The sequence below is a fragment of the Diabrotica virgifera genome, chromosome 7 (assembly GCF_917563875.1).
Source record: "Diabrotica virgifera virgifera chromosome 7, PGI_DIABVI_V3a".
In the NCBI taxonomy this organism is placed as follows: domain Eukaryota; kingdom Metazoa; phylum Arthropoda; class Insecta; order Coleoptera; family Chrysomelidae; genus Diabrotica; species Diabrotica virgifera.
The window spans coordinates 236088539-236115725 of record NC_065449.1 but is presented as its reverse complement, the minus strand read 5'-3'; the positions used below and the strand labels follow the sequence as shown (position 1 = coordinate 236115725).

Sequence of the window (27187 nt, the reverse complement as noted above, 5' to 3'; positions counted from 1 at the left end):
TTGAATTTAGTTCACAGTTTATTAATTTCAAACTAACAATTTCTTATTAAACTATTTTAGATTGTAATTTAAACAGATGAATCTTCTTCCTCTAAAGTATAAATGTAAATCACATAGCTTGATTCTAGTAACAAATCAAAATCAAATTCAATTACTACATACTTAAATCGAAGTCCTCCTTTAATTACGGCCGGTGTGGTATGATTATCGTGGAGTATCTGAAAATAACGTAAAAAAATATTTATTCCACGTTTTTAGTAATTTTTTTTTTTTTTTTTATTTAAAACACTTATACCACATCAACCACGCAGGGTTATTAGTGGGATTACAAACACAAAATTTTTCATATGAATTACATTAAATACTATAATAAAATTTTATGTCCTTTAAATAATTCAATACATTTAAATTTTTGTCCGTCAGGATGGATTTCAGGTTGTCTGGAATTCCATGTATTCTTCTTTCATTTTGGAAACAAGGGCAGTCAAGTAGGAAGTGTTTCACTGTTAATGAAGTGGAGCAGTTGTTGCAAATAGGCGGTGGATCTTTACTGATAAGAAATTTGTGTGTTACAGCTGTATGACCAATTCTTAAACGGTTGATGATCACTTGTTCTCGTCTGCTGGTGGGGTTATTCATACAGCTGTTCACCTGTGGGCATATTGGGATTAATTTGTTTTCAGAATTTTCCCAGTAATTTTGCCAAGTGTTGTTGCAGTGAATTTTAATTAGATATTTCATATCACTGTAAGGATACGTTGTAATTTTTGTAGTATCTTCTAAGTTGATTCGGCTTGTAGTTGCTAGTTGATCTGCTTTTTCATTTCCCGAGATTCCAGTGTGCGATGGCACCCAAATGAAGGCTATGTCTTTTCCCATCGAATGTAATATTTCTAATTCATTTTTTACTGCTTGTGTAATGGGATTTGTTGTATAAATTTGCTTCAATTTCAATAATGCATTAAGTGAATCTGTAATGATGACGCACTTCATCGTGTTACTCGATTTGAGAAAAGTTAAGGCATTCAATATAGCTGTGGTCTCGCCTGTGAGTATACTACACGTTGTAGGTAACTGAGTGCTGTTGGAGTTTTCATCAGAATAGTACGCAGCAGCATGTCCATCAGGGGTTTTAGAGGCGTCTGTAAATATGTGTAAGTGATTGGGGTAATAGGATATGATTTCTGCAAAAACATTTTTAATTATTGAGAAGTTTGTATTTGATTTGGGGTACTTTCTTAGTGTTAGGTCAATGGTCAAAGGGTGGGTTGTCCATGGAGGAGAGACTGCATTTGTATATAATAATAAATTAAGTTGATCCATGTTGAAATTTGTGGCTTTTATTCTTTCTATTAGAGGTATACAGTTTGTTGATTTTTTAAAAGAGAGGATGCCAGGTTGGAAAATTTGAGAGAAAAGAGGATGTTGTTTTTGGATTGAAATTTTGGCAATGTAGTTTAGTGATAATTGTTGTCGTCTTATGGTCAGAGGAGGCTCCTTAGCTAGAACTTGTAGGCTATTAGTGGGACTAGTTCTAAATGCACCTAGTGCCAGTCTCAAAGCTGTAGATTGAATGCTATTGAGTTTTTTTAGAGTAGTTTTGCTTGCGGCGTTATAACATATGCAGCCGTAATCTAGTTTACTTCTTATGAGTGATTTATATAAGTTTATTAATATTTTAGTATCTGCGCCCCAAACTTTATTAGACAGAATTTTGAGTATATTTAACCTAGATTGACAGGAATGTTGTAGTTTGTTTATATGTGAGTTCCAATTTAAGGTTCTGGTAAAAGTTAGACCTAGAAAATTAACTTCTTCTGATTGTTTTATTGATAACTTATTTAAAGTTAAGTCAGTAGAAAACCGAGATCTATTTTTATTAAAAATTATATATTGTGTTTTTTCTGTAGAGAAGTTAAACCCAGTTTTTAGCGTCCAATTTTCAAGACGAGTTATAAAATTTTGTAAGATTTTACTTGCAGATTCTATATTGTTGGATTTAGTATAAACGACGATGTCGTCTGCATAGATACTGGCTTTAATAGGTGCTCTAATTTCATGAATAACACTATTGATAGCCACTAAGAATAATGTTGGGCTTATTATGGAACCTTGAGGGATTCCATTTTCTAATGTTCTTGTTGAGATTTTAAGGCCATTTATTCTAATTTCTATTGATCGATTACTTAAAAAATTGTTTACAAATGCTAGTATGTTCCCTTGAACTCCGTTTTCGCTTAGATTTTTCAAAATACAGTGTCTCCAAGTTCTTTCAAAAGCTTGGGTAATATCAAAAAATATTGCAATCAGTTTTTGGTTATTAGCAAAGGCTTCATTAATTGAGTTTTGTAAAGTAACATGGTTATCTGACGTCGACCTGCCTCTTCGAAAGCCGCTTTGATAGGGGGAAAGGAGATTATTGTTTTCCAAGTGCCATACTAAACGTGAGTTTAAAATTTTTTCCAAGATTTTACACATACTACAGGTAAGAGAAATGGGGCGGTAAGAAGAGGGATTATCTTTAGGTTTATTAGGCTTGATGATGGGAATTATTATTGCCTGGGACCAAAGCTCAGGAAATTTATGTTTTAGAAAACAAATATTAAATAAATCTAGTAAAACTAGTTTAGCTGTAAATGGTAAGTTTTTTATAAATATTGGTGGTATGTCATCTGGTCCGGCCGAGGTGTTTTTTAAATCAGAAATAGCAAATTCCAATTCTTGAAGAGTTATGGCGATATTTAACGGATTATCGATATCGTTTATGGTGATAATAGAGGATTCTAGAGATTTCTTGTGCGTTAACATTTCCTGAGGTATATTATTATTGCTAGAATTTTGTTGGTAAACATCAGCTAATGTTTCTGCAATAGTTTTGTTACACGTGATTAGTGTTTGACCAAGAGTTAAGGTGTTTATTTGTCTAAAAGAGTTGGAGCCTTTGAGTTTACGAATTTTAGACCAAATGACAGCTGAAGGGGTTGATGAATTTATAGATGAGACATAATTTTCCCATGTATTTCTTTTGCTTTTTTTTATGAGATATCTCGTTTTTGCTCTAAGTTTTTTAAAATTGAGTAAATTTTCTTCCGTGTGCTGCTTTTTAAGTTTATTAAACGCGCGTTTTGTTATAGATAGAGCCAGTGCGATTTCGCTGGTCCACCAAGGTACTGGCTGTCTATTACAAAGTTTAGTTTTACCGATATTAGTTAAGGCTGCTTCTGTTATGATATTATTTAGGGACCTAATGTCAGAGTTTATGTCACTGCTTAATTTGAAATTTTCAATTCTCTTTTGGATGTCGATTTGATAGGAATTCCAGTTTGCATTCTTTAATTTCCAAGAGTGATATATTGGGAATTTAGGAGATTGAGATTTATTAAATGTTACATGAATGGGGAAATGATCACTGTCATGTAGTGATTCTAAAGTATTCCATACGAGATAAGTTGATAATGATTGGCTACATAATGTTAAATCTATAGCGGAAAATAAGCCGTTATAAGAATTAAATCGGGTCGATTTACCAGTATTGAGTAGTATTAAATCTGAGGATTCAATGAAGTGATTCATTAGGTTGCCGAATTTGTCAGTTTTATGACTTCCCCATGCCGGATGATGGCAATTCATATCACCTAAAATTATTTTTGGATTTGGGATTTGATCTATAAGATTATTAAATTCTTGTAAATCGAGGTCGCTGGGATGAGGCAGATATATATTGCAAATATTAATGTGTTTTTGATAAGTTACTGCTACAGCTACAGCTTCAAGACTAGTATTTATTGAGATGGGTTTAGCTTGTACATCAGTTCTAGTAAAGATAGCTACTCCGCCACTGGCATGGTGAGCGTTTCTGTTTTTTAGAAAACATTGATAGTTTCGAAGGTTTATATTGGTATTTTTAAAATGGGTCTCTTGAAGACAAAGTATTTTAGGAGATAGTTCATTTATTAACAGTTTTAATTGTTCAATATGGGTGTAAAACCCATTAAGGTTCCATTGCAGAATAAAAGAATCTGACATTAGATTTCCGATTGAGATTGCGATTCGTCGGACTCTTCAATTGAAGATGCTTGATTGGGGTTTAGTTTCTTCTTTAAACGGGTGATGTTATTTTTTAGTTTTGAGTTATGGATGTAACAGTGGATGAAGTTAAGAATATCGATTAGTTCAGAAGGTTCATTGGAATAATTTTTGGAGATTAATTCAGGGTGTTGAGAGTATAATGTATTATCTAGAAAATCGCAGATTTCATTATAATTTAGAATAAATGCAGGTGATCTATTCTCTATTTTATCTTTTATTGATTCCAGAGAAAGAGTAAGTTCTTCGCGTGAGGTTTTATCTGATTTTTTGTATTTTTTCTTTGGTTTGTTTAAAGGAGGTGGCATAAAAGGTTGTGTATTAGTTTGTGTATTATTGTCAATAATGTCTGGAGAGGAAGATATTTGTCTTTTAACTTGATTGGTTTTACTGGGAATATTTATAGATGGTGGAGACGTTTCTACTGTTAGGATTTTGGTAGAATTATCTGAGACTGATGATGTACTGGAAGGAGGGTTTTGGTTTGTGTTGTTTATAGGTGTTACTGGTGAGTCAGTTTCTATTGTTAAATTTGTTTGCTCATTTGATTCCTGAGCTTTTGTTCTAGGTTGGATAGTTTCTAGTGAAGGGTTTAATGGGGTCAGATCAGTTCTATGAGGACATTCAGTTTCTTTGTGGCCTATAGTTTTACAATTTGAGCAGTTATATTCATCTATGGAAAGGAACAGACGATATAGGGTGTTGTCATGTGTTATAAGAAAAGAATCAGGGATAGACACATTTTCTAGATGATTGATAAATATTTGCCGTCTAAAACTGAGGACATGGCTGTACTCTGTTTCCGGCATACCTACTCTTAAAATAGTCATCTTAGACACGGCAATGATACCCATCTTTTGTAGTTCTGCTTCTATAATGTTGCTAGAAATTGTAGGGTCTACATTAGATACTACGAGTCTATCGGCTGGAGTAATCAATCTTCTTATTTCTATCTCTGTTTCTTTTATATTTACAAATTTGTAGGAGTGGAGAAGTGAATCGACCATGCTTTTTGACGAAAGATAAATACAAATTCGATTGTTAGAAATTCTTGATGCGAAAATTACGTTACGGGGTCCTACTAGCGATCCTACTGCTATGATGTAGTCGTGTATTTTAGTATCTTCCATACTAGATAGGACAACAGCTTGGTCTTTTGTTGGGTGTTTAAAAGAATTTACTGCAGTGGAATATGACATTGGTGATCATTTTTTTTTTTGAGTCATGTTGAATGAAGTTGTGTTATTTAAAGTGATATCGGTTGAAGTCATTTTAATTTAAGGTGCCGTAAGTCCGGCCCTGTCGCCAGTTCGAAAACTGGTCTTCGTTCTGGACACAATCTTGTTTTATCAGTATTTTGTAGGTTATATTTCTGATACTATTATTTATAATAATATAATTTCAAGTACTCACGTTTGTCTATATTCGTGGGCACTTGTGTTGCACTTGAACTTTTATGCACATGTGAAATAACAATATTTGAAAGGTAATTTACCATTCAAAAATAATTTATTTTAGAACGGCTTGTGAACGTGGTATATTGTACCATAGTCAGGACCGTACTCCTTAGTAATTTTGTAATACAACTTTATGTTATTTTGGTATATAAATACAGTTGGGAAAGGAATAATATTCTAGCTATAATTGTTATTATACAAGGTGTCCCAAAAGTAGCGGAATGAACATCGGATCGAAAAACTAACAAATACGTCGTCTGCCCCAAGTAGAAACACTGTATATCCATTTTTTTAAATCACTTTTATTGCATTTTTGGATTTAGGGTGTTGTTATCCATCAATTACCAAGGATTAAAAATATAAAAAATTAGTAGAAGCACAATTTAACATTGCTATGAAACACATTATATCACATTCCATCTTCACTTCACCAATTTAAAACACATTATATCCATATCCCCGAGTATAAACACTGTAAATACGGGATATTATACAGTGTTTTAATTTGGTTTTTGGGATTTACAGTGATTTACCATGGGAATCGCATGATTTACATTTTACATTCGCCAAGACCATTGATATTTCCAAGGCAATTTTTAGTTGTTTGTTAGTAGTTATTGATGGTTACTGTGGTAAGTGCAGTAGAAATTTCTCGTGTATAAAATATTTAAGTTTATTCTATTAATTATTTACAATATATTTTTAAAATTAAACTGGGTGTTACCTATTAATTTTCAAATATGAATAAAAATCTAATAATATTTTGACCTGCTGAATTCTAATTTATAACTTTCTTTTGCGCCGGAAGTGACGACAATTTATTTGTTTAAGTTATTATAATTCGTAAACTAACAAATATAAATAGTCTTTACAGAATGAATTTTGTTCTTAAAAAAATCTACAAAATAATGTTTGGTAAACCTTGACCAATAATTAGAAACACAGATGCTGCAGAAACATTGCAAAATTACAGAATTTAGTCGATTTTTCACTTGTAAGTCGGCTGAATTTTGAGTAAGATAACTTTATAATAGCCCAAATTAATAAAAAAACTACAAGCTGTAAAACTAAACCTTAATATAAATAATATATATACAATGTTATAACAATATAAACGAAAATTTTTATTAAAAACTGCATAATATAATTTGTTTATATAGAGAATTTAATATAATATTTATAAATATGTTCCTATACAGAAATAATAGAGAAACTTATTTCTTTGATGCCTGAAAACGGATGATCGTTTTGGCGTAATTGGTCAGTCTCAGACACTAGTGGACAATCTTTTCCATAACCCTGGATGACAGCAATTACATGACCCAGACACTGACCATTAAATTGTTGCAATTTGTTATATATTTGTTAAAGAAACTTGAATAAAGTATCATTTGTGGTACTTAATGTCTTTAAAAAGTGGGAAATTCTATACAATATTTTCAGGTTTCCCAAATAAAAACACTGTATGTGTTCAAAACCTAGTAAGGAAATAAAAGTCAGACATAAAAATATTTACTGAAAATCAGGAGTATTTCTCACTAAATTAATGTGTGTTCACTTTTATTTCAGACAAGATAGAAATTTGGAAGTTGAGTCCTTTACGTTTTCTACTCTGGTGAACATTTTCCGAATTCAAAAATGAATAACCATTTTCAATTTCGTTGCAACACGAAACTACAGCCGCATCATTATTCCAGTTCAATCAGAGAGTTCAGCAAGCATCTCTACCGATTTCGAAACTTATTAGTCTCTCATCAGGAGGCACATATGCTGCTCTCTCTGGCCCAACTAGGACAAACCCCGGCGTGCAGTCACGGATTGCAACGAACGAAATGGCAGGGATGCCCTAGCGACAACTGCTGTAAAAAAACCAAGTTTTCAATCTAATAGCACATAAAACAACACCCAAAAACGTTATTTTACATCCTATCAAACTGAAAACAATGGGAACCTTCTCTGGTAACACCTCCGAGGCTTCTACAATTTGCAAGCCATAACGGATGCTGAGACTAAGGAAGATGAGGGAATTTTACAATTTATAATTCACGTCCCATCTGCTCGGTGCGGTAAAGTTCCAAATGTAGGCATAAAAGTTACTCTTGCTTTAAGTCGGTAGGACACACCGTTTTCTATAAAAATCAACTTGAAAATGTTTCGTTTTTTGAATTTGAAATAAAAATTTAGAAAAAAACGGTGTATTTTACCAACTTAAATCAAGGTAAGTAACTTTTAGTACTAAAATACCTTATAATTTAATAATCTAGTGTCAAAAACGCTTAAACGTACGCCTATGATCCGTACTATAAATTCGCAATTAACGAAATCGATTGATTTCTGGAATATAACTAAACGTACCAGTTTTCGTTTCTCTAAATAGGGTTTTTTTTTTTTTTAAATGTTGTTTTTTAAAATTCACAAAAAGAAAAATTTCCAAATCGATTTTTCTAGAAAACGGCGTATGATATCGACTTAAAGCTAGAGTACCTTTTAGTACTAGAATACCTTACGTAGTAAGTCAGTAGTACCTTAAGTCAAAAATGCTTAAAAATTATATTTATACAAAAAAGTTATGCGATAAAATAACCGTTGCCCCACCCAAAAGGGAATCGATTTACCTTTGGAAAATAGATATGCATACCAATTTTTGTTCTTCGAAATATAAGCGTTCTGGAGGTATTTAAGAAAAACTCATTACAGAACGCCATCTTCAAATAGCTCTAACACCCTTAGGAAGCATTGTCGGACTAATAGACCAGGGCGCATCTGTAAAAGTATTAGTACATTTGGACGTTGAGAGGTAACTCAAATTTTTTTGCAGCAATTGCTTGAAAATATTTCAAATATTAATATTTGAGTTATCCTCCCTCTCAAAAAGGTCCGGAACAATATTTAAATAATCAAAATGTCAAAAAATTAAAGAAAAATTCGATTTTTTTCTTTGTTTTTTGATTATAACTTTAAAAGTATTCATTTCCGATAAAAGTTGTACTGACATAAAAGTTGCGTAATTAAATTTCCTACAATACAAAATTAGTTAAAAATTTTAAAAATAGTCACCCTTGTTGCAAAATAGCAATAATTGCTAAAAAACCATACAAAAACAAGTATTCGAATTTTACGTTTTTCAACCACTTATGCTACACTTAGGACCTTCATATTTCATCCAGAAAAACTTTATGATACAGAAAAACAACACTGTAAATTTCATTAAGATCGGTTTAATAGATTTTGCAAAATAAATTTTGCAATCCAGCTTTCGCAAAAAAAATTCATTCTTTCAAAATGTTACAGGGCTGAAAATAAAGCAGATAGCAAGTTGAAATTTTTTTGGCATATAGAAGTATACTGTACCTTTCATGTGCAATTTTCAAAATTAAAATCGATTAACTACCACGACGTCAGGAATTTTTTTAAATAAACATTATTTATTGGTGCTACGCGCAGGACAGCGGATAGTTTGCTCTGATTGGGCATTCCAATGACCTTTGATATTGATTGATACATTTTAATTTTTATTACATTTTGATATAAATAAATAAATTTGTTTATTGCAATATAAAAACGCATAATCTATCCTTTGAAATAACACTTTTTTTTAGCAAAAACTTTCTATGTTCATATATTTTAACTTGAATAAAAGTTTATTATTTTTAAACATATGCAATTGTTTAAACAATATTTTACAAACAATAATAAAATTAGTTTGATTTTTGTGGAATTAAAATATTAAAATACAACAAAATATAGAGTAAGAAAATAATATATTAGATAAAGATTGGAAGAAATTTTGGTGGAAATCAACTTGTGTGCATCGAACACCGCTGTCCTGCGTCTAGCACCAAAAATTAATGTTTATTTAAAAAATTTCCTGACGCCGTGGTAATTAATCGATTTTAATTTTGCAAATCGCAAATGAAAGGTACAGTACACTTCTATAAGTACAAAAAAATTAAACTTGATATTTGCTTTATTTTCAATCCAGCAACATTTAAAAAAAATGAATTTTTTTTTGCGAAAGCTGGATTGCAAAATTTATTTTGCAAAATCTATTAAACCGATCTTAATGAAATTTACAATGTTGTTTAAATATATCATAAAGTTTTTCTGGGTAAAATATGAAGGTCTTAAGTGTAGCATAAATGGTTAAAAAACGTAAAATGCAAATACTTGTTTTTGTATGTTTTTTTTCGCAATTATTGCTTATTTGCAACAAGGGTGACTATTTTTGAAATTTTTAGCCAATTCTATATTGTAGGAAATTTAATTACTCAACTTTTCTCAGAAATGAATAGTTTTAAAGTTATAATCAAAAAACCAATAAAAAATCGAATTTTTCCTTCATATTTTGACATTTTGATTATTTAAACAATGTTCCAGACCATTTTGAGTGGGAGGATAACTCAAATATTATTATTTGAGTTATTTTCAAGCAATTTCTGCAAAAAAATTTGAGTCACCTCTCAACGTCCATCTCAAAACAGATGCGCCCTGGACTATAAGTGAATTGGGTTAAATTGTCTTAAAATTAAATAAAAATGTATACCATTTTTATTCAGTTGCAATGCGAAGGCAGAACTGTCTTATTTTTCACTTAGAACTGAAAGCACAAACCAGCACTCTAAATCGACGATTTTCGACTCTATTAAAATTTGGAGTCATCATCAGAGACGCGTAAGTTTTCTGCTCTCTGCCTCAAGTGACGAAACTCCGAGAGCTTATCCCCGCATTGCAACTGATGTTTATGGAGTAGGTGTCTAACGACATCTGGTAACTGTCTTAAAATTATTTGAGGAGTCTCGTGTCTTTGTTTGTCGGTAGAGTTTCTGTACACCCTGTATATAAGGTAAGGAAAGCTATTCGAAGCTTTTGTATGCATAAAAATGGCACGAGGAAATGAGAAGAAGAATGAATAAAAAAGAATTTGTGTGTGCTTTGTACGCACGTAAGAAGTTATACTTCTATTATATGATTTTAACGAAATTAATATACTTTAAACAGTTTATTTATATTTTATTTAAATATTAAACTAATTTTAATACTTACTACTTCTCCAAAATTTTTATTAAAACAGTGCCAAAAATTAAAATAATAAAAGAATAAAACACACACAAACAAACACATTGAAAAATGCCTCAAATGATTTCTGAACAATGTAGGAAAATTTTTTAACTTAATACGTATTTTCTGAAAAAAAAATTATATAATAAACTTACAATCCTAAAATGTATAAAAAAAATAAAAAAAATAAAAGTTTCCATTGGGGTTCGAACCCGCTTATCAGCGCAGTTAGTATTGAAATTCATTCAACTTAAACTTTTACCCACGGAGACCATGTTTCATCATGTGCGAAGATCAACTAACTAAACGGATTAAACTTTTGACGGTTCTGAATTTAACCAAACTATTTTGATTTTGAATTGAAATTATTTAGAATTAAAAAAAATATTAGAATACAACAAAACATAGAGTAAGAAAACAATATATTAGGTGAATATAGATAGAAACTTTGATGGTAAACAAATTATATAAATCAAAGCATTACATACTATTTTAGTAGGTCCTTTTTAAATTTTCCAAATAGGTAAGTCTTACCTATGAAATTTTTTATTAGGATACTGAAACATTTACAATTATTACGTACCTGTCGCTTTTAAAAACTATTTAAAAAGTCACTACAATATTATAAACTTGCATTTTTCTCTGACATCACAACAATAAAAACGAATATACACAACATTAATTTGTTTATCCAAAATCTTCATATTGAACATTTATTGACAGATGATTTTACCACCCAATCAGATCCCGTATAACGTTTATACCATACTATCTGTGTGCGCATGCGCGCAGAGTTATGAAATTTTACTCTCAATCGCGGCTAAAAAAGTATAACTTCAAAAAAATAATGGACTTAAAAAGTACACAAACGATATGAGTACAAACAGCTAGGTGGATTTGCCCCATAATCAGAATGGCTTAAAAAAGATTAATCAAAAAGTGTTATTCAAGGGAGAAAACAAAAAAATAGATTACTTGTGGAAGGAAAACAAAGGGATGATTAAGAAAACTAATCATAGTAACCATATCAGGTAAAAACGGATATTGAAAATATGGGATCAGTGAATCAGAGAGAATGATGTGGCTCTCAGAGCAACAGTGGCCCAACCCAAAAACGAAGTTTTGAGATAAATGCAAGCTCTGCATTCGTATTTACATTATGCTTATGGGATGGCGCTACAAACTATGGAGCACCATTTAGCCAAATATAGAGGTAGATTATGTAGACCTTTGTTAATCCGAAGATTTAATGTTGCTGCTTTTATTAATATATTAATCTAAAAATGCTCAATTTCTGGGTTAGGCCACTGTTGCTCTGAGCGCCTCATATTAAGGAAAAGAAGAAATGCAAACATTTGTTTATATGAAATCTGTTAATATAATTTGTTGACATTTTATATGAACTAAGTATTTTATTTAATGCGGATAAACCAGAATTTTCATTAAATGTACTTCATGTTTGACATTTCCATTTCCAAACGTAGGCAATAATAACGTAGTCAATAGGACGTAGTAATACAAATTACTGTTTTGTTACTTTAACAATTTTAAAGAACTTGATAAATATCCCTGAAGGTTTCTGGTATCACCTTTTCCAATAGTTGTGGAGATATTTTACAGCTACTCTATATATTTTTTAGCTGAGCGATGTACACCACCATAAAAACAAACAAAAACTGAAGTTAGAGCGCTAGTAAGATAGAAAGTCGGAGCGTGAATGGAGCCAAATATCCAACTAATAGGCCCACTAAATGGGACCACAAATCGGAACGTGAATGCCCCGCTTTATGGATTATTAATTATTATGGAGCATTAATTTAATTAGGTAAAAAGAAGAAAAAAAAAAGAAAAAAAATATTTTAGATTTAATATAAAAAAAATAGTAGGTAATATATTGTTATGGACCCTTTTATAAGCGACTTCTCAATAAATCAAATTGATACATATACCTTAAATTTACCAAGAGAAATTAATGAAATATTTCAAATTAACGAATCTTCACATAATCTTAAAGTGATAGATAACAACATCAGAAGTATCCCTAAAACATGGATGAGTTTTTAATATTTATGGAACAGATTGACACAACTTTTGACTGCATTATTTTTACAGAAACCTGGAATATTCCCAATATTGACTTTTTTGCACTGGATGGATATATTACTATGTATTATTATTATAGTACTACTAGAGGCTACTACAAATACTCGCTTTTGTACTTAATTAATTGGTTTTTAAAAGGCGAAAAACTGTCCATCGAATAGAAAACAGCCTTCGTATCAAACATCTTTAAAAAGGTGACAGAAAAAATAGAAAGTGCTGCGACTATAAAGGTTTTTAAAATAATAACTTTCTTCTACAATATCTGTTGCCCAAGACAATAAAAATAAAATAAAAAGTATTGTTTTATTAACGCGTCTATAAGTTCATTTTAAGAAGATATTTAATAGGATATAATAGATAATGATTTTTTCACTATACATACCATTATACAAGAAATTTCTGATTTATACATACTCGCAGGAATGTGTTCACGGATAACTTGATCTACAGGACTTGATGTTCTTGATTTGACAAAGGCCAGTTCTCCTCTAAAAATTTAAGACCATGTTATCAAAACAGAGAATAATCTCGTTTCTCCCATTATAATAATAATAATAAAACTTTAATTTGGATTTTGAATACATGTCTTCTCTTTGCACAAACTTAGTTAATATTTGAAATACGATATCTAATGAGGATTTATATCAACAACGGTTTTATCATAGAAAAAATAGTATTAGTAAAAATATCTAATGGATACGTTTTGCAAGGACCGTGTTCTTCTTTCTCAGTAATAAAGTAATATGTCATATACCATATATTATGTATCTGTATGCTTGTTCATTGAATTTTACTAATGCCTGGTTGCACCAACAGATCTTAGGTTCAAGCCGAGAATATCATAAGAATTAATGTAATATAATTACAATAAAATACAATAGGAATATCATAATAGGGGGAGACCGGCCCTGGCAAGGTATGGTTAAGTTGTACTGATATTATTGTACTCCTAGTTTTTACTAAAAACAAGTGGTAATATTAAATCGTTTTTAAAATTAAAGTGTTTATCTACTAGATACTACTACGTAAGTCATCTATACGTAATTATTACTTTATTATTGTGAAAAGAAAACGTTAAATAATAAATATACACCACCGTACAATCATTTTGTGAGGTTAGCTAGCATGCGGTTGGTTTGTCACTTACCAGAGTCGGACTGAAGCTTTCGCCACCGCAGTTTTAGATGACTTCACATAATGTAAACACACCTTCCGATCTAACCAGTCCAGTAAATCAACGTTCGAATATCACAAACAGTTATGCATCAGCCGCTTCACATTCTTTTCCGAGTAAGACCCAAGCAATTGTATTTAGTTGTATCGATAATGCTAAACTGCCGGATTATTTAATTCCATTGGGTACAATAATCAACCCAAAAAATATCATTTTTTCATCTAGATTATCTCATAATAGAATCTGCATGTATTTGGCAAACAAAACCGTAGTTGATAATTTCATGACACAACATGGCTCTATAGAAGTACTCGGCGAAGTTGTAACAGCACGGAGACTTGTCTCTCCAGCAGAAAGACTAGTCTTGTCTGGTGTCTGCCCGTCAATTCCTCATCAAGTATTAGTTGAAGAATTACAGAATATCGGTTTAAAGCTTATTTCCTCAATAACATTTCTGAAAATTAGCTCGAATCTTCCGGAATATAGTCACATATTGAGCTTTCGGAGGCAAGTTTATGTAAACCCTATAACATCTTCAATTCCAGATTCTATTCTAATAAACTTCGACCAAACACCTTACCGCATATTTTTGTCACAAGGTACAGTCACCTGCTTTATTTGCAAAAATACAGGACACATATCATCCCAATGCAATAACAGTTCAGTAACGGAATCAACTCTTATTGATTCAAACAATGAAGTACCAAATCAAACAGCTTCAACAAGTATATTACACAAGGTACCAAACACTCAGCAGTCATCAAGTGATGCATTATCAAATCCGAGCATATCACCTACACCTACAAATCTCCATGACCAAGAAATTACTAATACTCATACTCATAGCAACACTTTCAATCAACCACATTCAGCGGCAATACCGTTTCCACAAACTTCGGAAGCAATATGCTCCAATCTATCAGCACCTCTTCCATTAGATATAACTGCAGAAAACTCTAATAAAACTGATACATCACCACAATTTTCTGAAACAACCATTTCAACCAATCTTACAAACAAAACTTCAAGCTCGACTTCTGTCACTACCAATGAGTCTGCTCCAGTACTTCCAAATGTAATAAAGCCACAACATCTAAGTGAAAACTCTAATAGCACTTGCGAAAACGCAAGTTCTTCCATGAAACGCAGTATTGGTGAGGTTGATACGCCTCCTTCAGACTCAGCAATTTCATCACAAAATCTGTTTGCAAAACCCAAATCCTCTAAACCAAAAAAACCGCGCTCATCTAAAGTCCCATCTACACGGGAAACTCTTGAAAATTTTATTGATAATCATACCCCACCATTCGTTTTAAATTACCACCAATTGTCCTTACTGATTGATAATGTCCAAGGCTCCCCCGCCACTATTAGCGTCGTTAAAGAATTTACAACTGATATGGCTGGTTTACTCCGTCTTTTACAAAGCAGCTATCAATATGCAAATGATAGATCTACAAAAACCAAGTTTACAAAGCTTCAAAAGAAACTAATCAACCATTTAGGGAAAGAGATTTCTGACTTAGACAGTGACTCTTCTGTAGACAATTGTTCAGTATCATCTAACTCCGAATCTGTTAACAATATTCAACTCGATACCTCAATGGAACATTGATGAATTTTTCCATCGTCTCCCTATGCTACAGCTTCTTTTATCTGAATATTCTCCAGATATTATTTGTCTACAGGAGACAAACTCAAAAACCAATCAGTTGTACAATTCAAAATATTTCACTTGCTTCCGCAAAGACCGTACAGATGCAAGGCGTGCAAGCGGTGGTGTAGCAATAGCAATCGTTTCTTCAGAAAACAATCTTCTTCTCCGTTTAACCCCAGAATGTAGCACATATTCAGCTGCACTCTACGCCATATACCGTGCTATGAAACTTCTTAACGAGCTTACACTCACAAAAGCCCTGATCATAACAGATCCTCTTAGCTCTCTAAACACATTAAAACACATTTTTCCGAAACATCCTTTTGAAAAGTTGCTAAAATACCAGCTGTACCAGCTCATGAACATGGAAGAAGCGTCCAATTTTTATGGGTTCCCTCACACGTCGGATTAACAGGAAATAAAGAAGCTGACAGGACCGATAGGCAAGTGTGTTTCCAGTGACTTAAAAGCTTATTTTAAAAATAAAGTGTTGTGTTTGTGGCGAAATGAGTGGTCTCAAAATAATTCTAAGCTGAATAAAATCAAAAATAATGTGTCTCAGTGGATTCCACCGTCGCGGAATAGACGAGAACAAATTGTGGTTGCGCGTTTACGTCTAGTACATACCAGGTTAACACACTCTTACCTTTCAACAAAGCAGAATCTACCTATATGTGATCAGTGTAACGTTCGATTAACAGTCGAACACTTTTTAACAAGTTGTAGTAAATATGACCAAGAAAGACAGCGCAACAATATTCCAAACGCTCTACCAGAGGCTCTAGGTCAAAACTATTCCTATGACAATATAGTTAATTATCTAAGATCCATAAACATTTTGTACAATCTGTAGTTGTTTACTTTTGTTATTTATATTTTGTTCCGTCGCTAATAACCTTTTGGTGGATGCGACTTCTTTTTCTAATAAAAAAAAATATCATAATATAATAACAGATATACTTGATAAAAAGGCAAGAATCCAAAATTATGGTGCAACGTAAGTGATATTTCCGGTGGTCCTATCTATAAGCACATCTTAGCTAAGCTGGAGCTTAAGGTCTGTTGGTGCAACCAGGCATTAGTAAATTATCAGGAACATTAAAATACACAGTAGGTAAATAGTGAAAATAAATGGGACAAAACATATGTTTTCCAGTGTATTTTATCTTAAAAGTCAGATACCTACTTTAAATTCACAATCAAGATGCAGTAGAAATAAACAAACCAAGACAGGTTAAATGTTACTAGGAGCACTCCCAAATCATAACTTACAATGTATATACATTGTAAATCCCAAATCATGATTTCCAAAGTTTATACATTGTAAATTATGATTCGGGAGTGCTTCTTGTAACATTTAACGTGTCCGGGTTTGTTTATTTCTACGGCATCTTGATTGTGAATTTAGAGTATAGAATCCTCGATTCCTATTTGAAAGAAAGTGATAAAAGTGATGACTCAAATTATCTCCTAAATAATTATCAAGAGACGATAAAATCAGACGACGGACCGTTTAGTAAATTTTATAAAACCTAACTTGGAATAATTCAGAGATACATTCAAACGAATTTGTAGAAAAATTGGCATTAATCCATATACTTCAAATCAAGAAAAACGTTCGTGGATCCGGAATGTATCGTCGCCTCAAAGCAACAGTAGGATATGTAAAAAAAATGACTTTTGGGATAACCATTTCAAATGATTGGAAATAAACCCTTCTGTTGAGTGTAACACTAAGATAAATAAAAAGTGGAATATTTTTCACAATATTACATATCCTTGTGTAGCTTAATTTTTTTTAACTCATATGCTATAATGTAACACTAAGACAACATACATATCCTACTGTTGTATTTTGTCGTTAACTAATTTTGGTCACAAAATATTAATGCAACACTAAGTTATCTTACGCACATTCTACTGTTAATGTAGTTATTGCCGAATTTCGAATATTTGTCTTTGTTTATATTAAACGGCTTGCACCCACAATATTTATTATCATCAGAAATCTTACCACAGTTCTACTATTACATTCATATTAAAAGTTGTATTGTGAGAATAAAAATAAATAATCCAGCCTAAGCCAATTTAAGTTATAAAAAATCTAAAATATCTAGTATAGGTCAATATTTAGTCTGCATCCGATGTGACCTCAACTAATTCTGATTAATTTTCCATTCTCTTTTGTTTGTCATTTCCGTTGTCGAGTTTTAAAATTATCGGAAAACATGTATGTATATTGAGTTTATAATTTATCTAATAAAATGTTTGAACAAAATGTTTGAACAAAATTGTTTTGTTTTTTATAATAAAATGTGTAAAATTTTAAACAAAACTTTAGTACAAATATAAGTTTATACAGTGAGGACGTTTGAGTTGGAATAAATTACTTATTTTGAGAAGGGGTGAATTTGGAGAGAAATCCTGAGACAGTTCGATTTTTAATTTTAAATTATGACTTTTTGCCATACACATTATACTAGTGACGTCATCCATCTGGTTGTGATGACGTAATCGATGATTTTTTTAATGAGAGTAGGATTTGTGTTATAGCTCATTTGAAAGGTTATTTAATTCTCTATTCAGTAATGTAAATATTAACATAATTATTTATACAGTGTGTTCAAAAAATGTTTTTTTTATTAAATTATTTGATACAAAAAGAAGAATGTAAGTAATTTATTTAATTAAAAATACATTTTACTGCTTTCAGAAAAACAGGTGATAATGTTTATCTCAAAAATAAACATTACTTTTCGCTTAAATTCAATGTTCAAACTGCTAAGCGACAGGTGGGTGGCAGATTTAACATTGAATTTAAGCGAAAAACAATGTTTGTTTATTAAATAAACATTTCTTTTTGTTTTCTGATAGCACTCAAAAATCTATTTTAAAGTAAATGAATTACGTACACTCTTCTTTTTGTCTCAATTAATTTAATAAACAAAAAATTTTTTTGGGCACCCTGTATAAATAATTCTGTTAACGTTTATACTAATGAATAGAGAATTAAATAACCTTTCAAATGAGTTATCGTACCACCCCTACTCTCATTTAAAAAAATCATCGATTACGTCATCACGACCAGGTGGATGACGCCATTAGTATGATTTATATGGTAAAAAGTCATAATTTAAAAATAAAAATCGACCTGTCTCAGCATTTCTCTCCAAATGCTCCCATTCTAGAGATAATGAATTTATTCCATCTCAAACGTCCTCACTTTATAACACATAATTACGGATATCGTTAAAAAACAGATTAACTGTTAGAGCAACAGTAGGACAAGTAACTTTTTTTCCAATTATTTTTCACTTTTTTATGAATTAATATAAATATTTATGTAAGGCCTGTAAAGTTATATATTCAAACAAAATTCCATGTAAATCCAATCAAATATAAAAAAAGTTATTAGGTAATGAAAAATTCGTAAAAATTTCAATTGCGTTTTTCTCGAAACTACAATATTTGACATATCCTACTGTTGCTTTGAGGCGGCGGTATGTAGATGAAGAAGAATTATGCCTATTAGCAAAAAAGTTTTATTTTAAATGAAAAATAAGCCACAATTTAACTTAAAAAACTATATTATTAATCTAAAAAGGGAGTAGTTCCCTAGGTTGGCTGTATACCATATAGTTAAAAAACTCTAAAATGAAGTAAAAACCACTTCTATGTAAAAGTTATACTTACTAAAAATTTAAAAAATTCCAATGGATTGAATAAAACATGTCCAATTCAGAACGTTTTCAGACCTATCAGTCCATCATCAGTGAATTCAAATACTTGCTAAATATGGTGCCCCAGAACCAAACAATGGTTGTAATTATAATTCAATCTACATTATTTTGAAGTAAAATTGAAAAGGCTAAACGCCGATGTTGAAAGATAAAACCTCCGGGAACATGGTGAAACCCTATCACGAAACATAATCAACCATCTTAGGTCAACGTTGACTACCAAGTAGTCAACTTGGTAGTCAACGTTGGTAACCTTGGTAAATATACCTATTACACAGAAGTGGTTTTTACTTCATGTCAGAATGACATGTTATCTTATAATATTAATGTTTCGACTTCCAACTCGGACGTCGTTAGGAAAATACAAAATATTACTAAATTAAACAAAAATGTTGTTGCTTAGTAAAAAAAATTCTTCTGGTAATTTAATTTAATTTGACTGATTCATATTGGCAATTCAGACATATATTATACATTTTAAAGCAGAAGACTTTAAAATGATGTTACCAATATTTTTTATGAGTTGCGTTCCTGGGACGACTTTAATGAAAGAAAGTTTAGGAAATCAACTTTAACTCAAGAATATTCGTCACAAAAACGTCATAGCATGCCATTTGTTTTAAAAAGACCACCACATGCAACGGTGACAGTAAAATTCTCATGTTAGTGATTCCACAGTAAATCACGAGGAAAAACCAGGAAAAAACCTCATGATACTATCCCGACATTGTAGCTATTTGGTATGACCATGTCGGGATAGTATCTTAAGGTTTTTTCCTGATTTTTCTTCGTGATTTACTATGGAATCACTAACACGAGAATTTTACTGTCACCATTGCATGTGGTTTTCTTTTTAAAGACAAATTACATGCTATGACTTTTTGTGACGAATATTCTTAAGTTGATTTCATGTAATCAAAAAATGAACTGTTTTTCAATAAAGTCGTCCCAGGAACGCAACTCATAATATGCAATGTATAATAATAGTCTGAATTTCCGATATGAATAAGTCACAGCCAGTTTTTTACTAAGCAACAATATTTTTGTTTAATTTAGTAATATTTGTGATTTTGCTAACGACGTCCGAGTTGGAAATCGAAACGTCAATAAAATCATTTTTTAAGTTAAATTGTGGCTTATTTCCCATTTAGAATAACAAATTACATAAATGCCACAAAGAAATAGCTTAAGATAGAATAGCAAAAATTTGTACTACATCCTAACGCCAATAAAAATATATTATCTAAACTTACACATATTTTTTCAACTAGTTGCTTGAAATTAAATACCTTATTAGACAAATCTGTGCCTAAACTAAGTCGAGGAAGTACCAAAAGAATGAAAAACATTTTAGATATCTGCAATTTATTAAAAAAAAATGGAAACAGACAACAATAACTATCGAGGATTGTCGAGGATTGAAATAATTAAAAAATTGTTATATAAATGCAATTTTTAGATTCATATAAAACCTGATATGCTTGATAGCGTACCAATAAACAGTATGAAGACATATTACACAAATGGTAGGGGAGCCCAAGCAGGGATATTTGTAGTTACTCGAGCGCGTCAGATTATCATATGGGGAGAAACTTGGTACCCTGCAGATGTACCTCTACGATATATTGGCTCTTAACACAGGGAAGTTCGTTAAGGGAGGCCCGAAAAAAAAGTCTATCATTAAAAATACCAGAAATTGTTAGATTAAGATAAGGTAAGTTAAGTACATGCAAAAGAGTGTATATTTCAAAAAACATGACGATTTTAGCGGGGCATAAGGAAATGGGTAAGTCAAAAATTTCACAAAAGGAAAGAGAATCTTTCGTGAAATTTTACGTCAGATCAAAAAACTAAAAAATACGTCTTCAATATTTTTCAACAATCTATCGATTGGTACTAAACATGATCCCCCACGGAAATGGGTGGGTGTAAATTTAAAATTTTAAATACAAACCCCGCGATGTTTCGCAAAATGAACATCAGATCGAAAAACTGCAAAATACACTTTTTTCAAAATGATTTTGAAAAATCTATCGAATGGTACCAAACACGACCTCCCACGGTGGTGGGGTGGGTGGTTACTTTAAAATCTTAAATGGGACCCCCAAATTTTTATTGAAGATTTGGATTCTTTACGTAAAAATAAGTAACTTTTGTTCGAGATATTATTTCAAATTATGAACAGATGACGGTATAATCGGAAACAACGATTGTTGGAAATGGAAAATTAAATTAAAAAATGGAAAGTCCCCACTAAAATGAAAAATTCTACTTCACCTTTTTTTTTGGTTTTAGGACCTAATAATCACAACCCAATAGGTCTCCATAACGCTCGAGTGACTGCAAATTTAGCATACTTTGCTCCCCTACTAAAATATACTATACGAAAAAACAACTGAAAAACTAAAAATTAAAGGGAAACTAATATTAGATTATCGAGGAGAAATTAAGTGTCTAGAATATAATTATCTAAACCAACATATAACTAAAAATGGAACAGTGCACATTCACAAGGTCGTAAAAAATACGCATGACATACAGGCCATCCCTATTCTTCTTCATGTACCATGCCCTTTCAGAACGATTGCTACTATCATAGCTATTTTAATTTTATTCACTGCCACCCTATGTAACATGCTTATTTCAATACCATACCAATCTTGCAAGTTCTTCAACCATGAACTTCTTCTTCGTCCTGGACTGCGTTTGCCTGCTATTTTCCCTTGCATAATATTTTGGAGCAACCTATATTTCGGACCTCTCACTACAAATCCTAAATACTCCAGCTTTCTTTTCTTGATGCTTTTTATAATCTCAGTAGTCTGGCCGAGATGTGGAGTAGTCTAGTATTGTGGAGTTTCTTATTTTCTCTACCCAAGAAACTTTTAAAATTCTTCTATTATAGCACCACATTTCAAAAGCGTCAAGGCGATTTAGGTCGATTTTGTTAAATTTACAGTCCAAGACTCGACACCATAAAGTTAATTTTTGATTAATATTTTTAATAAGTTTCTAAATTTTTAAAAGTTTTTACCTTTTTCAACAAATAGTCATAAACTGCATGCATCCATGTGCTTATACATGATTATGAGTATCTGTTTCTCATAGGTGTGCATTTGTATGTATCGATTTGTTGTTCTGAAATGTCAACAGTTGCATACCCCCTTTTTTCAAAATTTTTTAAAATTTTGGCTTTCTATTAGCATTTGTACAACCAGACAATGTTCTAACTCTGGTTTTCTTTAATTGTAGCATTTAACTACTTGTAACGCCGACCTGAAGATAATCTGAATAGTGTAGAGATCGAAACCGGTCGTCAAAGTATTATTAAATGATTGTGAGTAAGTCTGTGTTTCATTACTACATATTTAGATTTATGCAATATACAGTGCATCAAAAACAGATGTCCAGTTTTTTTATATATTCGATTGACCCTTCGGTTGCCATTACAAAGTCTATAGGGCATACACAGGCCCCACAGGCTCTGCTTGGGCAGTCCTGAACAATGTGACTGATCGTCTGTCTTGCAGCGCCGCAGTCACAAGAAGGCGAGGGAAGTTTACCCCATCTGTAGAGAAAGTCGGCGCATCGTTTAAAGTTTGTTCTAATTCGATTAAGGGCTGCCCAAATCTTACGGGGACGTTCAAATTCGCTAGGTTTTCCTATGACGTCCGGTAGACTATGGTAATGCGGATCTGTCTTACTTTCCCAATCTTCTCTCCATTGGGTATTTATGTTAAAGTTGGATTGCTGCAGCGCTTGAGCAGATTGTAGAGGGGGTAACCTGGATCGAAGACGGTTTCCAATAATATCGGGGATGTCGTTGTGGACTAGAAGCTGGCGACTGTCCGTGATTTTGTTATATTTTTTAACCAACGCATGTTTGCGGCGTAAGGTTGGGTGGTGCTCTATTACTAAGGGTAGGTAGCCACATTGTAAGGGTGGGCTTAATTGTGCCTGTTATCATACGCATAGCACGGTTTAGTTGGGTGTCGACCAGGTGGGTATGTCTGCTATTTAGCCACACTGGTGCACAGTATTCTGCCATCGGATATATCAAGCCAAGAACAGAGGATCTTAAAGTTGATGCTGTGGACCACCATGTAGTGCCGCAGAGTTTCTGTATTATATTGTTGCGTGTTTTCAATTTTGCTGCTGTTTTCGTCAGGTATTCTCTGAATGTGAGCGTTCTGTCTAGAGTAACCCCAAGGTATTTCGGGTATTTATTGTGTTTCAACAGCTTGTTATTAAAATACACTCGCAATTCTCTGTTTGTCAGCTTGTTGTTGAGATGAAAAGCTGATACTTTAGTTTTTGTAGTACTTGGTTGTAGTCTCCATTTCTTAAGGTATTCGCTGTGGATGGATAAGTCATTCGTGAGACTGATTTCTGTAGTTTCTAAAGATTGGTGGCTTGTTGCAAGGGTCCAGTCGTCAGCAAATCCAAACTTTCGAGATTTGGTTTCACGCATGTCAGCAATATAGAGGCTGAAAAGTGAAGGGGCAAGGACAGAACCCTGTGGAAGGCCATTGTTAAGTTTCATCTGTCTACTCGTATCCTCTCCCATTATAACCTGGAAGGCTCTGTTTGTGAGCATGTTGTCAATGAGGTTAATTTTCTATCCGCAGGGGATAATACGGGCCAGTTTATATATTATATATTAATCCCTCTCTCCAAACAGTATCATATACTGCTGTTAGATTTATAAATACTGTTGCTATCTTTTGTTTCTTTTGAAAACTAGCTTCTATAAAAGTTGTTAATGACAGCACTTGGTCCGTACCGCTTCGATGAGGACGGAAGCCAGCTTCTTCAATGGAGACATTTTCTAGTATCCTGTGACTAATTCTGTTGAGGAGAAGCTTTTCTAATAGTTTATATACCATGCTGAGTAGAGTTATGGAGCGGTAGTTTTCTGGTTTATCGTTTGATTTGCCCGGTTTCGGAATTGCAATCATCTTTGTTTGCTTAAGTGAGAAAGGAATGTTACCTGACTGAACTATATCATTAAAGAACATTGCAAGCCATTATTTCGTGTATGCACCACTATGTATCAAGGACTCAGGATGGATACCATCAAACACAGGTGCTTTACCTGATTTCATTTCTTTCAGCGCATGTGTGATTTCAGAAATAAGTATTCTTGCTGACTATTCGGAGTTCGTTCTGTTCATTTGTTTTAATGCCCTTAAGTATCTTTTCACGTTGGTAGTATGTGTTCGATCTCGTGGAGCTCTGGATAGAGATACTATATGGGAGGCAACCTTGTTAGGAGACATTTTAGACTCTCTAGATTCCAGCTGGTTAGCTTCTCCAATTTTCTGCTTCAGGGACCATGCCTGTCGGCTTGATTTTTGAAGTCAAGGTTTTCGACAGTCTTTATCCATTTTTGGCGTCTAGCTGTATCGATGTTGTGTAAAAGCTCGTCGGCTATTTCTCGATCACCACTTTCGACAAACTTCGCGTATTTCACGTATTTCACGTATTTCGCGTGTTTCGCGTATTTCCTTACCAGTATTTCACTTGTACAAAAACAGAGTATGTATAATGTTCATTTAAAGATGGAGTTACTACAAATAAATTGATATCTTTGATGGAAAAATTATTGTGAAAAGTAATAGCTATAACTTTTCACAATGTGTATAGGAAAATATGTAATTAAAAATGAGTAGGTATATTAGGGGAACACTAGGGATGGCACCAATTAATGCCAAAATGAGAGAGCATAGGTTAGGATGGTTTGATCATGTTCAAAGTTATTAAGTACGTTAATCATAAAAAATGGCTGATTTGCGGGTTCCTGAAACTAGACAAAGAAAACCAAAGTGCGGAAATTAATAGAAGAGCAAGACTAGCATGGGCAGGATTTGGAAAACTTGGTTGGATACTTAAGAACCGCAAAATACCTCAATATTTGAGAACCAAAGTGTTCAACCAGTGCATCCTTCCTATCATGACATATGGGTGTCAAACCTGGACCCTAACCAAGGCAAATATAAATAAACTAGCCACAACACAAAGAGCTATGGAAAGAGCAATGTTAGGTATACGACTGTCAGATAAAAAGAGGAACGACTGGGTAAGATCAAAAACAAAAGTCGAGGACATAACAACAAAAGTTGCCAAACTTAAATGGAGCTTCGCAGGCCACACTGTTAGACAAAAAGACCAACGTTGGAATGCAACGATACAACATTGGAGACCTTACCAAAGTAAACGACCTAGAGGAAGACCACAGATGAGATGGGTTGATGATATTAAAAGAGTAGCCGGAACGAATTGGAAATATGTTGCTCAGGATAGAGACCGATGGAAGGAGTTGGGAGAGGCCTATGTCCAAACGTGGACGATAGAAGGCTAAGAAGAAGAAGAAGAAGAAGAAAGAAGTAGGAGAGGAAGACCAAAGACCACATATCCACAAATAAATAATCTAACTAAAATTACACTACTTACTTATCATTAGAATCTAGACACTCTATAAAGGTTTTATTACATTCGATGTGTGCTATAATACAGCACACGGAAACTAAAATAACAATTGTATTAGTCATTGTACTAATTAAAAAAAAATATGTCGAACTATAGACAAATACAAACCTTTTATAATTCTTTTTCAGATTTTTATCTAGAATCAAAATATACTTAGTGATAAAACAGATTAGTGTTTAATAGATTAGTAGATCACCATCATCAATCATTTTATAGTAATTACACTTTTATAAAAAAGAACTTCTTATGATGAAACTTTTTCATTATTTATAAGAACCAATACAAAATTATAAACAATTTTGTTCTTTCAATTTCTACTTAATAAAAGAATTTGGTAATCGACTTTAAACTCATATAAATAAAAAAAATGTTTAATACACAACTTTAATATCCCAATAAATGACCGTTTTGGAGTGTAATTTCCAGGGGCAACTCCGAATTGCATGAAAATTTGGATTTAGGTTCTACTTACCCTCCACTTCAAAGTTGAATTTGTGCGGTTGGTTGCTTTTACTTGGGGGGTGAAATTTACCACTTCTCGGGGGTGAAAAACGGGTCTTTAAAATAAGGCCGGAAATGGATAAATTGACTTATTTTAAGCACCTCTTGTTCTATAAAGTTTTTTACGTAAGTCAATACTTTTCGAGTTATTCGCGATTTAAAATGTTGATTTTTCGACAAAAAAACTATGTTTTCAGACCGTTTTTCCCAAATAACTCAAAAAGTAAATATTTTATCGAAAAAAGTATTTTTAGCAAAAGTGTAGCCTATAAAAAAAACGAAAAAATGGTGTACCAATAAAGTCTACAAATTGAGTAGAAGCAAAGTTATAGCTCATGAAAAATACGTTCTTATTCGTCTAATTCCAAATCGAATAATTCAACGCGAAATCACCGAAGAAAGAAGAGTTTTTCGGGAAAACGTTATCAACACTTTTAAAGTATCGAAAAAAAGCTTATCATTTGTTTTTTACACAAGTTTACAGCATCAAAAATAAACGAATTACACTGAAAAAAAGTTGGCCCTTTTTTTTTGTAAAAAAAATCGTGAAAGCCTCCCCCTAATTAGCACCCTAAATGAAATTAATCGTTTGGCTTTACCATCTATTTTAACTGTATGTGTATTGTTTATATGATCTGTAAGTTTGATTGGTTTGACGTGCTTATTTTTGAAAACATTTGGTTATAGTAAAAAAAATATCTAAAAATTTTTGAAAAATTTCATTTTTTCAAAATAAGTTAAAAAGTGTTAGTGATAGGAAAAATCTTAAAGAGTAAAAAAATGTAGGTTTTGCTATTATAAATATGCTAGTTTCATTTTGTTTCTCCGTAAGAAAAAAATTAGTTAAGATAAGGCTGTTCAAAATTTGCATACACTCGTGATTAGTGACCCATTCAAGCTTTCTCAATTATAACCCTTTCAA

The 27187-nt window shown here is 32.3% G+C and overlaps 1 protein-coding gene across 1 annotated transcript; it reads right to left on the bottom strand.

Moving 5' to 3' along the window:
* On the bottom strand, window positions 1-25874 carry LOC114325735 (uncharacterized). Its single transcript, XM_028273865.2, has 3 exons — window positions 25729-25874; window positions 13087-13192; window positions 1-218 (listed from the first exon to the last, which is right to left on the bottom strand). Exons 1-3 carry the CDS (start codon window positions 25824-25826, stop codon window positions 69-71), a joined length of 354 nt encoding a protein of 117 aa, XP_028129666.2. The 5' UTR covers window positions 25827-25874; the 3' UTR covers window positions 1-68.
* Window positions 25875-27187: the final 1313 nt, after the last annotated feature.